Source organism: Herpailurus yagouaroundi, unplaced genomic scaffold, assembly GCF_014898765.1.
Source record: "Herpailurus yagouaroundi ecotype Mexico unplaced genomic scaffold, PumYag 195, whole genome shotgun sequence".
Taxonomy (NCBI): Eukaryota; Metazoa; Chordata; class Mammalia; order Carnivora; family Felidae; genus Herpailurus; species Herpailurus yagouaroundi.
In genome coordinates, this window is record NW_024412426.1 from 13,923,382 (window position 1) to 13,938,018 (window position 14,637).

The window sequence follows — 14,637 nt, forward strand, 5'->3', positions numbered from 1 at the left end:
ATACAGTCTCTTGAAAGGCACATGGGACATTCACCAAGGTAGGTCACATCCTGTGTCAACAAACCTTCACAAATTTAAAAAAACTGAAGTGATACAATGTAAGTCTCAGATTAGAGAATTAAACTGTAAACAAGTAAGAGAAAGATAACAGGAAAATGTCTAAACACTTGGAAACTAAACAACACACTTCTAAACAATCCATATGTATATGACCCACTGTTACATGCCCCATATAACAATTATGGGTCATATAATGAGTCAAAGATGACAGCTCAAAAGATATCACCAAATATTTGAAGTGAATGAAAATATAATAGATTCAAACTTGTGAGATGTAGTTAAAGTGGTGTTTAGAAGGTCATAGCATGAAATGCTTACATTAGAAGAAAAAAGTCTCAAATCAATAATCTAGGTTTCCATCTTTAAAAAAAAATTTTTTTAATGTTTATTTATTTTTGAGATAGAGAGAGCATGAGCAGGAGACGGGCAGAGAGGGAGGGAGACACAGAATTCAAAGCAGGCTTTAGGCTCCAGGCAGTCAGCACAGAGCCCGACATGGAGACTGAACCCACAGACCGTGAGATCATGACCTGAGCCGAAGTCAGATGCTTAACCAACTGAGCCACCCAGGCACTCCTCTAGGTTTCCATCTTAAGAAAGTAGAAAAAGAAATGAAAATAAACCCAAAGAAAGCAAAAAGAGCAATGAACAACATTGAACACTGAACAACAAAAATGAACTTGAAAACAGAAAAACAGATAAAATCAATGACACCAAAAGCTGATTATTTGGAAAAAATTCACTCAAATTGATAAACCTCTAGTAAAACTGACAAAAAAATAAAAGATACAAATTTCCAGGATCAGGAATGCAAGAGGGTATCACTGCTGCAGGATAATAAAGGAATACTATTAACAATTCTATGTAGACACATAGAATTGACAATTTAAATTAAATGAACCAATTCCTCAAAAAACACAAACACTAAAACTAACCCAAAATGAAAGTCACTTTTAATAATCTTTTATCTATTAAAGCAATGAATTAAATTCTTCTGAAAAAGAAATCTCCAGGCCAGACAGTTTTACTGAAGTAATCTGCAAACCATGTAAAGATTTAACCTCCACCCACCCACAAAAAAGGATCCAATTTTTACATAATCTCTTCCAGGAAATAAAAGGCAACATTTCTTTTCAACTCCTTTTATGAAGATAGTATACTGATACTACAACCCTGATACTACAACCATACATGATAGTACAAAAAACAAAAACAAAAACCAACTACAGACTAGTATCTGTCATGAACTGAGATGCAAAATCCTCAATAAAACATTAGCAAACCAAATATAACAATATATAAAAGAATTATATACCATGACCAGGTGCTATTATTATAGGTATGCCAAGCTAGTTTAACATGTGAAACTCAAACAGTGTAACCCACTATATGAACAATCTAAAGAAGAAAAATAATATGGTAACAATCAATGAAAAAGCATTTGATAAAATTCAGCACACAGTTTTGAGAAAAACTTCCAGAAAAATAGGAATAGAGGGGAATTTCTCACCTTGATAAAAAAAAAAATCTTAAAAAAAACAAAATTATATTTAATGCTTTTCTCCCCAAAATTAGGAACCAGGCAAGTTTGTCTCTCACCACTCCTATTCAACATAGTGCTAGGAAATAAAAGGAATGCAGATCAGAAAGGAAGAAACAAAACCTCCCTATTTGCAGATGACAAGTTGTCTATGTAAAAAAATGCCAAGGAATCTACAAAAAATCTGAGCAATGTCACAGAATACAAGATTGGTATACAAAGATCAAATGCATTTCTATATGCCAGCAATGAGCATACAAAACTAAAATTTAAACACAACACCATTTACAATCATTCCAAATAATATGAAATAAATAGGTCATACTTAAAGCATGTACAGGACCTATACATTGAAAATTACAAAATGTTGATGTAAAGATTCAAAGAAGATCTAGATAAATGTAGAAACATGTTTGTATATTATAAGGCTCAACATAGTAAAGATGTCAACTGTCTCCCACTGATGAGTAAGTGTAATGTAATTCCTAGCAAAATCCCAGCAAGGTATTTTGTTGAAGTAGACAACTCATACTAAAATTTATATGGAAAGGCACAAACCCTCAAATAGCTAAAATAATCCCAACAAAGAAAAATAATGTGAGAGGAATCACTCTAGCAGATATTAAAGCATACTATATAGCTACAGTAATAGGGTAGTATTGGTCGAGAGAGAGACATATGGATCAATGAAACAGAACAGAGAACCTGGAAATAAACCAATGCAAATATGTTCAACTGACTTTTTACAAAGGTGCATAAACAATTTAATGGAGAAAGGTAGTCTTTTTTTTTTTTTTAACGTTTTTATTTTTTTATTTTTGAGAAAGGTAGTCTTTTAATCAAATGTTATTAGAACGAGTGGGTATCAACAGGCACAATAATAATAGTAATAATAATAAAGCCTTGACTGGGGTGCCTGGGTAAGTCAGTCAGTTGAGCGTCCAACTTTGTCTTAGGTCATGATCTCACAGTTCATGAGTGCAAGCCCCACATCAGGCTCTTAGCTGTCAGTGCAGAGCCCACTTCAGATCCTCTGCACCCCTCTCTCTCTGCCCCTCCCCCACTTGTGCTCTCTCCCTCTCAAAAATAATCATTTATATATATAAATATAAATAAAAGCCTTGGCCTAAACTTCCTGTTTTATACAAAAATTAAGTGGACAGATTTATAAGCTAGTCAGAGAGTCTTCAGTCTTCACATCAAAATCACAATCCATCAAAAGAAAATCTGATGGCTCCGTCAACTGTATGTCTGACTTTGGCTCAGGTCACTATCTCACAGTTCATGAGTTCAAGCCGCGTGACCAGCTCTGGGCTGACAGTTCAGAGCCTGGAGCCTGCTTTTGATTCTGTCTCCCTCTCTGCCCCTCTCCCTCCCTCCCTCCCTTTCTCTCTCTTTCTCTCTCTCAAAAATAAACATTGAAAAAAAATCTGATAAAGAAAAATAAAGCTGGAAAAATCACAATCCAATTCCAAATCATACTACAAAGCTATATTAATGTAAACAGTATGGTACTGGCACAAAAATAGGCATATAAAGCAATGGAATAGAACAGGAAGCCCAGAAATAAACCTACATTTATATGGCCAATTAATCTTCAACAAAGGAGGAAAGAATACGCAATGGGGAAAAAGTCTCTTCAACAAATGGTGTTGGAAAAACTGGACAGCTACATGCAAAAGAATGAAACTAAACCACTGGCCTATGCCCAACACAAAGATAAATTCAAAATGGATTAAAGACCTAAATGTGAGACCTGAAACTATAAAAATTCTAGAATAGAGCACAGACAGCAATTTCTCTGACACTGGACATAACAAATTTTTTCTAGATATTGTCTCCTAAGACAAAGTAAACAGAAGCAAAAATAAACTATTAGGACTATAGTGAAATAAAAAGCTCCTACACAGCAAAGGAAACAGTCAACAAACCTAAGAGATCACCTACTGAATGGGAGAAGATATCTGCAAATGACATCTCTGATGAAGGGTTAGCATCCAAAACATACAAAGAACTTATACAACTCAACACCCCAAAAATAATCCAATTCAAAAATGGGTAAAAGACATGAACAGACATTTCTCCAAAGATGACATACAGATGGCCAACAGACACATGAAAAGATGCTCAACATTATTCATCATCAGAGAAATGCAAATCAAAACCACAATGAGCTATCACCTCACACCTGTCAGAATGACTAAAGTCAAAAACACAAAAAACAAGTGTTGGAGAGTATATGGAAAAAGGAGAATCTTTGGGCACTGTAAGTAGGAATGCAAACTGGTACAGCCACTCTGGAAGACGGTATGTAGGTTCCTCAAAAGTTAAAAATGGAACTACCCTATGATCCAGTAATTGCACTACTGGGTATTTACCCAAAAACACTCATTCAAAGGGATACATGCACCTGTATATTTATTGCAGCATTAATTATAAGAGCCAAATTATGGAAGCAGCCCAAGTGTCTATCAATAGACGAATGGATAATGAGGTGGTGTGTGTGTATGGTGTGTAAAGAGTGGTGTCTGTTATATATATGTGTGTATACATATACACATATACACATATACATATACATATATAAACAATATTATTCAGCCATAAAAAAGAATGATATCTTGCCATTTACAACCACATGGATGGAGCTAGACAGTATAATGTAAGCAAAATAAGCCAGTCAGAGAAAGACAAATACCATATGGTGTCACTCATGTGTGGAATTTAAGAAACAAAACAAATGAGCAAAGGAAAAAATAAAAAAGGAGAGAGAAAGACAAACCAAGAAACAGACTTTTAACTACAGAGAACAAACTGATGGTTACCAGAGGGGAAGTGGGTGGTAGGGATTAAAGTGTACACTTACCATGATGGGCACAGAGTAATGTATAGAACTTTGAATCACTATATTGTACACTTGAAACTAATATAACACTTTATTATCAACTATATTAGAATTAAAATTAAAAACTTAAAAAATGAAAATTAAAAAAAGAAAATGTGTTAAAATAGACTACAACAAAATTAAAAAATGTTTTCTCTGCAAAAGCCCATGTAAAGAGGACAAAGGATACAAACCGGGAGAAAATATTAGCAAAGCAAATATCTAATAAAGGAGTGGGATCCAGAATATAAAGAACTCTCATAATTCAAGAGTAAAAACATCAAAAAAAAAAACAATTAGAAAATGGGAAAAAGACATTTCACCAAGGATGATACACAGAGGGCAAATATGCCATTAGGGAAATGCCAATAAAAGTACTGTATACCTAACAAAAGGGCTAAAAAATAGTGACAACACCGAATGCCAATAAGGATGTAGAGAAATTGGATTACTCAATACTTGGCTGGAGGTAATGTAAAGTAGTACAGCCTCTCTGGAGAACAGGATGGCTGTTTCTTATCAAACCAAACATGTAATTACCTCACAACCTAGCAATTTCGCTCCTGAATATTTATTCCAGAGGACTTATGTTCACCCAACAACCTGTATACAAATGTTCATCACAGCTTTCCAATAGCTAAACCTCCAAACATCCCAAATATTCTTCAAAGGGCTAATGGTGAAACACTGTGACATGTACATGTACATGGAACGCTACTCAGCAAAAAAAGGAAAAGAACAATTTGTGCAACAACTCAGATAAGTTATACTGAGCAAAAAATGCCAACTATATGATTTCATTTATACAGCATTTTTAAAATGACAAAATTTTTAAAATGTAGAAATGGTTAGTGGTTGCCAGGGGTTAGGGATTATGGAGAGAGGATGAGTGTGGTTGTAATAGGACAATACAATTCTCATGAGGATAGAAGTGTTCAGTATCTTTAAAAAAAATTTTTTTTTAATGTTTTTATTTATTTTTGAGACACAGAGAGACAGAGCATGAGCAGGGGAGGAGCAAAAAGAGAGGGAGACACAGAATCTGAAACAGGCTCCAGGGTCCAAGCTGTCAGCACAGAGCCTGAAGCAGGGCTCAAAATCACAGACTATGAGATCATGACCTGAGCTGAAGTCGACGCTAACCGACTGAGCCACCCAGGTGCCCCCGGAAGTGCTCAGTATCTGACTGTGCTGCTGGATACACGAACCCACACATGTACTAACACTATATAAAACTACACATACACACACACAAATACAATTAAAACTGGAGAAATTTGAATAAGATAGGCAGATTTTATCAATGTTGATATCCCAGTCGTAATACTTACTACAATTTTTTAAAATGTGACCATTGGAGAAAATGGGCAAAGACTACAGAAGATCTCTCTGTATTATTTCTTATAATTGCACAAGAATTTTCAGTTACCACAAAATGTCAATTAAAAATAAAAAAGAAATAAAACTAATTTTATATAATCTTTTCCAGAAAATAGAAAAGAAAAAGAACACTTCCAAATCTATTTTATGAAGCCAGCAGTACTCAGGTACTAAAACCAGGCAAAGGGAGGGGAGAGTGGGTGATGGGTATTGAGGAGGGCACCTTTTGGGATGAGCACTGGGTGTTGTATGGAAACCAATTTGACAATAAACTTCATATGTTGAAAAAAAATAAAATAAAAAAAAATAAAAACAGGCAAAGACTGTACAAGAAAACTACAGACCAGTATCTTTCATGAAAACAGACATAAAACACCAAATATTAGCAAATGGAATCAAGCAATATAAATAGAATAATACACCATGATCAGGTCGGATTTATCCCAAGAATTCCAGTCTTCTGCAATATTTGATCAAAAAAAGAAATCAACATGATCACATCAATACGTACAGAAAAGCCATTTAACAAAATTCACACCCATGTATTCATGATAAAACCATTCAGCAGGACAACAAGATGTCCTCTCCCACAACTCTTGTTCAACATCATATTTGAAATTCTAGCCAGTATAATTATTAATAAGACAGGAAGAAAGATAAAGACATACAGATTGGAAAGGAAGAAATAAAACTGTCCCAATTCAGACATTATCATCTTTGTAGAAAATCTCAAAGGAAATCCATAAAGCACCTCCTAGTTTAGCTAGTTCATAGGATTAAGGTCAAAATACAAAACTAAACTTGTATTTATTAGCAATGAAAATATGGAAACAAAAAGGTATCACAATTGCTCCCAAAACAAGTGAAATATTTAGGCATAAAGCTAATAAAACATGTCTTGTATACTGAAATTGTAACACCCTGACAAAGGTATAAAAGAAAACCTACAGAGAGAAATATGTTGCGTTCACAGATTAAAGATGTTAATTCTCCTTGAACTTATCTATAGATTTAATGTAATTCCAATCAAAATCTCAGATATAAATTGATTCTAAAATTTACATGAAAAGTAAATGGAAAGTGAATATTAAAAACAAGTTTGAGGGGCGCCTGGGTGGCGCAGTCGGTTAAGCGTCCGACTTCAACCAGGTCACGATCTCACGGTCCGTGAGTTCGAGCCCCGCGTCGGGCTCTGGGCTGATGGCTCAGAGCCTGGAGCCTGTTTCCGATTCTGTGTCTCCCTCTCTCTCTGCCCCTCGCCCGCTCATGCTCTGTCTCTCTCTGTCCCAAAAATAAATAAACGTTGAAAAAAAATTAAAAAAAAAAAAAAAAAACAAGTTTGAGGGACACCTGGGTGGCTCAGTCGGTTAAGTGGCCGACTTCAGCTCAGGTCATGATCTCATGGTTTGTGGGTTCAAGCCCCTTTCAGGCTCTGTGCTAACAGCTCAGAGCCTGGATGCTGCTTCAGATTCTGTGTCTCCCTCTCTCTCTGCCCCTCCCCTGCCTGCTCTCTCTCTCTAAAAAAACAAACATTAAAAAAATAAAAATAATAAATAATAAATAAATAAAAACAAGTTTGAAAAAGAATAAAGGAGGAGGAATCCTACTACCTGACTTTAAGAGGTATTATAAAGCTACAGTAATCAAGACAGTGTGTGGTATTATTGAAGAGACAGGTAGATCAATGGAGCAGAACAGAGAGTCCAGAAACAGACACACACAAATGTAGACAACTGATTTTTGCCAAGTCTACAAAGGCTATTCATCAATGGAGAAAGCACTGTCTTTTCAAATGATACTAAAACAACTGGACATCCATACATAACAAAATTAATATTGACCTAATCCTCATACCTTACACTAAAATTAACTCAAGATGTCGTGATACAGAAAACACTATACATAGAAGAAAAATACTGATAAACTGGAATTTCTCAAAATTAAAAACTTTTGCCATATAAAAGACACTATTAAGAGAATATCTGATATGCTACAAGTAGAATACATTTGAAAATCACACATCTGACAAAGCACTTGTATTCAGAATATTTAAAGAAAAAAAATGACCCAACCAAAAAATGGGCAAAACACTTGGACATTTCACCAAGAACTATGTATTACAGATGGCAAGTAAGCACATGGAAGGATGTTCAACAAGTCATTAGGGAAATGAAATTCACACTGTGACACTACTACATATTTGAATAGCTAAAAATAAAAATTATTAATAATATCTACTACTCTCCAGATAAGAACAGTTTGGCATACACTTATCATATTACTCCTGATAACGTTTATAAAGAAATCTGTACACAAATATTTATAGAGGCTCTATTCATAATTACTCAAAACTGAAACAACCCAAATATTTTTCAATGAGTGAGGATACACAAATTATGGTATATCCATTCAATAAACTATTACTCATCCATCAAAAGGAACAAACTATTGATATATGCAACAATTTGGATAAATCCCAAAGGTACCATGCTAAACTGAAGACACCAGTCTCAAAAAGTTACATAGTCTATGATTCCACTTACATGACACCTTAGAAATGGAAAACTCACATAGTGACGGAAAACAAATCAATAGTTGCTAAGAATTGAGCATGTGGGAAGACTGATTATAAAGGGATAGCACCAGGGAGGTTTCTCCAGTGATTGAACCATCTTGTATCCTGATTATAATGACAGTTACACAAATTGATACATGTATTAAAGTTTATAGGACAATACACCAGAAGAAAGTCAATTTTACTCTACGTTGATTTAAAAAGAAAGAAATCCTAACACTAGAGAAAATAAAAAGTCATTCTGGAAAGGAAAAGTTGCTACAGCATACTACTTGACTGTCAATAGCATTCACAGTCATAATAATGTAAATATTGACCTAATGGAAAGCGTGGTATATAACAAGATTAGTAAGGGGCGCCTGGGTGGCTCAGTCGTTAAGTGTCCGACTTCAGCTCAGGTCATGATCTCGCGGTTAATGAGTTCGAGCCTGGCCCCACGACAGGCTCTGTGCTGACAGCTCAGAGCCTGGAGCGTGCTTCGGATTCTGTGTCTCCCTCTCTCTCTGCTCCTCCCCCACTCACACTCTGTCTCTCTCTCAAAAATAAATAAACATTAAAAAAAAAAGTTTAACAACATTAGTAAGATGGAAGGGGAGGGGGCAGAAAGGGTGTGTGTGTGTGTGTGTGTGTGTGTGTGTGTGTGTGTGTGTGTATGTGGTGAGGTGAAGGGATTAAAGAGAACTAAACCCTCATCATTCATAGAGGGACATAACACAGAAAATTCAGTAAATAACAACATAAGCATGTTATTTAATGAAAGAAATAGAAGTAAATTCCAAAAGCAGCAGCTAAAAGAGATGAAATGGTTGCTCTGTGAAATACAAAATGCAGAGGAAGGGATTATAGGTCACTTTAAGGTAAGTGTACATAAACATTTGATTAAAATAAAAATAAGGGGTGCCTGGGTGTCTCAATTGGTTGAGCATCCAACCCTTGATTTCAAATAAGGTCATGATCTCACGATTTGTGGGATCAGACCTGCATCAGGGTCTGTGCTGACAGCACGGAACCTGCTTGGGATTCTCTCACCCCCTTTCTCTCTGCCTCTCCTTCGCTCACTCTAGTACACACGTTCTCTCTCTTTCTGCCTCTGAAAATAAACATTTTAAAACATAAGAAAATCAAAATACAATACATCCTCCAATAATGCTGTCAACACTTTTCCTCTTGGGTTTTCCCAATATTGTTTCTCAATACTAGTTTCTAATCACTACACAATTCTTGAAGACCATCCGAAGCAACAAGATAGAAACTAACACATCAAAGCCAGATAATGCCTTTCCTTTTTTGTGATCAAGACTATGTTGCTTCAACTTTGGTGTTGGTGACAGTTGTAGAGAAAATGTAATTCATCTGTGAAAGGTGCTCTGATGGCACTGAAAGCAGAATGTAAAGAGCTATTTTATTCCAATCCCCTTCACTTGTGAATTAATTATATTAATCACATTTTCAAAAAACTCCTTCCTTCTCCTACCTCATTTTCTTCCTTCAGATCCTTCAGCTCTGGGAAGGACCACTTGGGATCTTCTCCACAGCTCTTATCTTGGGTTTTCAAAGAACTGAATTCAGAATCCTTTAATGGCTCCTTTAACTCAGATTTAAGGTGACTGAAAGCCTTTTCGTCATTAATATCCTGCTTATAAATATGAAAGAAGGAATTATTTTCTAAAATAATTATTTTAGAAATTATTTTCTACAGGGGCACCTGGGTGGCTCAGTCAGTTAAGCGTCCGACTTCAGCTCAGGTCATGATCTCATGGTTTGTGGGTTCAAGCTCCATGTCAGGCTCTGTGTTGACAGCTCAGAGCCTGGAGCCTGCCTCGAATTCTGTGCCCCTCTCAGCCCCTCCCCCACTCTGCCCCTCCCCCACTCATGCTGTCTCTCAAAAATAAATGGTAAAAAAAATTGTTTTAAAGAACTTATTTTCTACACCAATGCTGTTTCTAAAATCTGTATGCCCATACATTCTAGGAGGAATTTTTCACTATGGGTCACACAAATGCTACATTATTTTCTAACTTTATCCATGACCCTGTATCTTCCTACCCTGCTAAACTGTCCAAGCCAACAAGCATTTGTTGAGCACACATTATGAAATGTACACAGGGTAGCTCTGTGGATACAGAGATGAGTGCAGCATGTCCCAGCTCTTAAGGAACTCAAAATATAGAAGGAAGACACACAATCAGATAATCAACATACAACCTTCAGTGTAGAACCATCACAGAGACATGACCAAAATATTGCTGGGGAGGAAGACGCCCGAGAAGATGCAATGAAAGAGGTAACACAAACTGTCAGGATGCTTAAAAGAAGAGTAGGAATTATAAGGAACCAGGTATATGGCGGGTGGGCGGGGGGGGGGGGGGGCGTGTCCCGGGGCCGGGGTGCCGGGGGGGGGGGCGGCTCTAAAAATTTTAAAATCGCGGGGGGGGGGGCATACGAGAATTTTAAGTCTTATCTCTTTTGCAGAAAAGATGGCCTTATTTCATTTTCGGGACTGAACTATGATCACTACAATAATGACAGGATATTCTAAAATTACAAAGGTTGTATTCAAGCCACTATTTAAGAATCAGGAAATATAATTGTTCTAATCAAGTAATAAATATTAAGAAAATTCAGGCTTCAGAAAGTGTTATGGGCCAAACAAGCCTAAAATTTTAACATAAACTAGAAATCTAAAACTCTTTTACTGTTTCAAACATGCAGCAATAAACATTCATACATATTTTCCAGAACAGGTTAATCTCCCAGCGGTCAAACTGGCCTTCCCTTTTTATCAAATACTTTGTAAATGTCTACTAAAAATATTAAGATCATATCCACAATTTGATTTTACAAGTCAAATATATAAATCCTATTTAAGCAAAATACCCTTTTCTTATTTTCTTCAAAGAGAGTAAAAAGGCTTGCTGCGCTCAAAACATGTTTGGCTCTCAAATTGAACACACCCTGTATTCGTAGCCCAATACTTGTTGTTGTCATGAGGAATAGAAGACTCAGAGGACATACTGATTTGTTCAAAAATCATTTAAGTTCTGGGGCGCCTGGGTGGCGCAGTCGGTTAAGCGTCCGACTTCAGCCAGGTCACGATCTCGCGATCCGTGAGTTCGAGCCCCGCGTCGGGCTCTGGGCTGATGGCTCGGAGCTTGGAGCCTGTTTCCGATGCTGTGTCTCCCTCTCTCTCTGCCCCTCCCCCATTCATGCTCTGTCTCTCTCTGTCCCAAAAATAAATAAACGTTGAAAAAAAAAAATTAAAAAAAAAAAATCATTTAAGTTCTTACTATGTGCTTCACTTTACTTATATCTAAAACAGAGATACTAAAATACCAAGCTGGTAAAAGTGATCGTGAAGACTAAATTAACCAGTACATGAGAGTGCTTCAAACAGCCCCTCCCATGTAGTACAAGTTCAATAAAGGTTGCTGTTGCTAATTTTTTTTAATTTGATTTAATTTGTTGGCTGGAATAATACATAATTACAATAGTAGTAGTAATGATACTAATATTGTTATTATTGTGGGTGGGAGTCACCAAGGTTTACAGAGAAAGAAATAAAGTATGAAGAGTCTGAAATGCGCAGAGGGAAGAACAGCATTTGGATGAGTATAGGTAAACTCACAAATGCACCAAGGCAGCCATGGGATTTAGCATATGCAAGAAATAATACAGAAGAAAGCATGACTGAAGCAAAGACTTCTGGCTTTTAAGTGTATTTATTCATTCTGAGAGAGTAAGAGAGAGAGAGAGGGAGGGAGGGAGGAAGAGAGAAAGAAAGAGGAGAGAGAGAGAGAGAGAGAGAGAGAGAGAGAGAGAGAGAACAAGCAGGGGAGGAGAAGAATGAGAAGGAGAGAGAAAGAGAATCCCAAGCAGGCTCTACACCATCAGCACAGAGCCCAACACTGGGCTCGAACTCACAAACCAGGAGATCATGACCTGAGGTGAAATCAAGAGTCACTCAAATCAAGAGACGTTCAACCAACTGAACCACCCAGGCATTCCTGAAGCAAAGGTTCAAACCAAATAATGAGAGACAAGGTACCGTTAAGATCATTGCATAAAGTTTCCAAAGTTTCCTAGGTTTGGAAAGCCTCAGATCCTCATCTATAAAATAACGATTGGGCGCCTGGGTGACTCAGTCAGTTAAGTGTCCGACTCTTGATTTCGGACGGTTGTGATCTCACGGTTGTGAGTTTGAGCCCCGTGTCGTGAAACCTGCTCGGGATTCTCTCTCTCCCTTTCTCTCTGCCCACCCCCCAAATAAATAAATATTAAAAAAATAAATTTTATTTTTATTATTTTATTTTTGAGACAGAGAGACAGAGAGCAAGTGGGAGAGGGACCGAGAGATAATGAGACACAGAATCTAAAGTAGGCTCCAGGCTCTGAGATGTCAGCACAGAGCCCAACATAGGGCTGGAACCCACAAACCTCAAGAATATGACCTGAGCCGAAGTCGGATGCTTAACCGACTGAGCCACCGAGGCATCCCCAAAAATAAATTTTAAAATAAGAACAATTATGGTAACTTTATCACAGGGATTTTATAAGAATTAAATAATACGTTTTGCTGAAAAGTGCTTTTTATAGAGGCTGGCATATAGCAGGTACTCATTAAATGTTAATAATAATAAAAACAATTATAATAATATTTGCAAAAAAACTCTTACCAGGGTATATAACTCACTCTCCTTTGATTGTGGACTTATCTCTCGGTCTTTGTTAAAATAGCGTTGCTGGGAAGGATAACCCAGTTCTGTCAGGACCACGTCCTCTGGTCCTGCATCAGACTTAGTATATAAAGCTAAAGGGTTGAGTTCTCTGAAACCCTAGGATTAAAAAAAGAAGAAAAAGGTTAATTAGAGAAAACAATTAAAAAGTTAGCACTTCATAATTTTCAAGTGTTGTGGAAATGTATTATCTTCAAAAACTTAACAGTTAAAAACTTTTCCATAGTGACAATTTTTCCTAGTCACAAAAATTATCAACATCAATATTAACAGTGATACAGACATCACTATTAATATTTGCAAAATAAGAGACTGCTGTCTTCTCTAAGATGACCTCCAAGAAAATAGTCTGAGGTGGGGTGCCTGGGTGGCTCAGACGGTTGGGCGTCCGACTTTGGCTCAGGTCATGATCTCGCGGTCCGTGAGTTCGAGCCCCGCATCGGGCTCTGGGCTGACAGCTCAGAGCCTGGAGCCTGTTTCGGGTTCTGTGTCTCCCTCTCTCTCTGACCCTCCCCTGCTCATGCTCTGTCTCTCTCTGTCTCAAAAATAAATAAATGTTAAAAAAAAATTTTTTTTTAATTAAAAAAAAAATAGTCTTAGGTAAGACTGAATCCTCAAATCAATTATTTAAAATACAAGCACTCACATTCTAAAGAACAATAAGCCAAATGTATTTTTTGTGGTTATTTGAAAATTAAGAGAGTGCTCTGCATTAAGAGGGCAGGAATCTTACAAATGTCTCCAAGATTAAAGAGTATATCAAATAACCTCCTGCATTAAATTCTCTTACACCTTCAAGGGCTGAGATTAAATAAAATCTATTACACAATACATCCCGACTGATCCACCTTAGAAGGGACGTTTTCTCGGCATACAATAGCATGGCCCTCTGTTCTCAAGACATGATGGAAGTAGATGTCTTCATTTGAGGATGTATCACAGAGAAAAATGTTAAGGATTCCATCTACATATTCATCCACTACCCCCACTAATGGCTTCAAACCACACAACTTCTGGAACTGCAAAATAGCTCTGGACGTCCAGTGTTCCTGAAATAGAATCAAGACATGAGATTTAGATGATAAATTCAAACGTGAATTATAGTAACCATATACAAAAATAAATTCCTAATGAACTAGAGATTTTAGTCGAAAAACAAAACCGTAACAGTACTAGAATAACACACTTCAGGATAGTTATGATTAGGAATGAGAAAAGTAAGAAAAAAGGAAAAATTATTAAAAATGTGACTGTAGAAAATCTTTTATCATTTATGTGGTGAAAAACTTCTGTTTCCAGAAATGGTTAAATTACTGGACTAACTCTCCCAGAGAAACAACTGAAATTTCTTAAGTATTTTTAAAATATGTCCAAAAGTATCCAAGAACTATTAAGAGTAACATTATCGGGCTCTGGGCTGATGGCTCAGAGCCTGGAGCCTGTTTCCGATTCTGTGTCTCCCTCT

General features: G+C 36.6%; 1 protein-coding gene across 4 annotated transcripts in view; it reads right to left on the reverse strand.

Moving 5' to 3' along the window:
* Positions 1-14,637, reverse strand: part of TDRD5 (tudor domain containing 5) — a 108,408-nt gene that overhangs the window by 15,141 nt on the left and 78,630 nt on the right. For 2 of the 4 annotated variants that reach the window (XM_040446631.1, XM_040446632.1), the window contains 3 exons: positions 14,021-14,221; positions 13,113-13,271; positions 9,914-10,075 (listed from right to left, as the gene is read on the reverse strand). In XM_040446631.1, the coding sequence (XP_040302565.1) occupies positions 9,914-10,075; positions 13,113-13,271; positions 14,021-14,221 (522 nt within the window). The remainder of the gene's footprint in view (positions 1-9,913; positions 10,076-13,112; positions 13,272-14,020; positions 14,222-14,637) is intronic. The other 2 variants (XM_040446633.1, XM_040446634.1) reach the window with 2 other exon arrangements.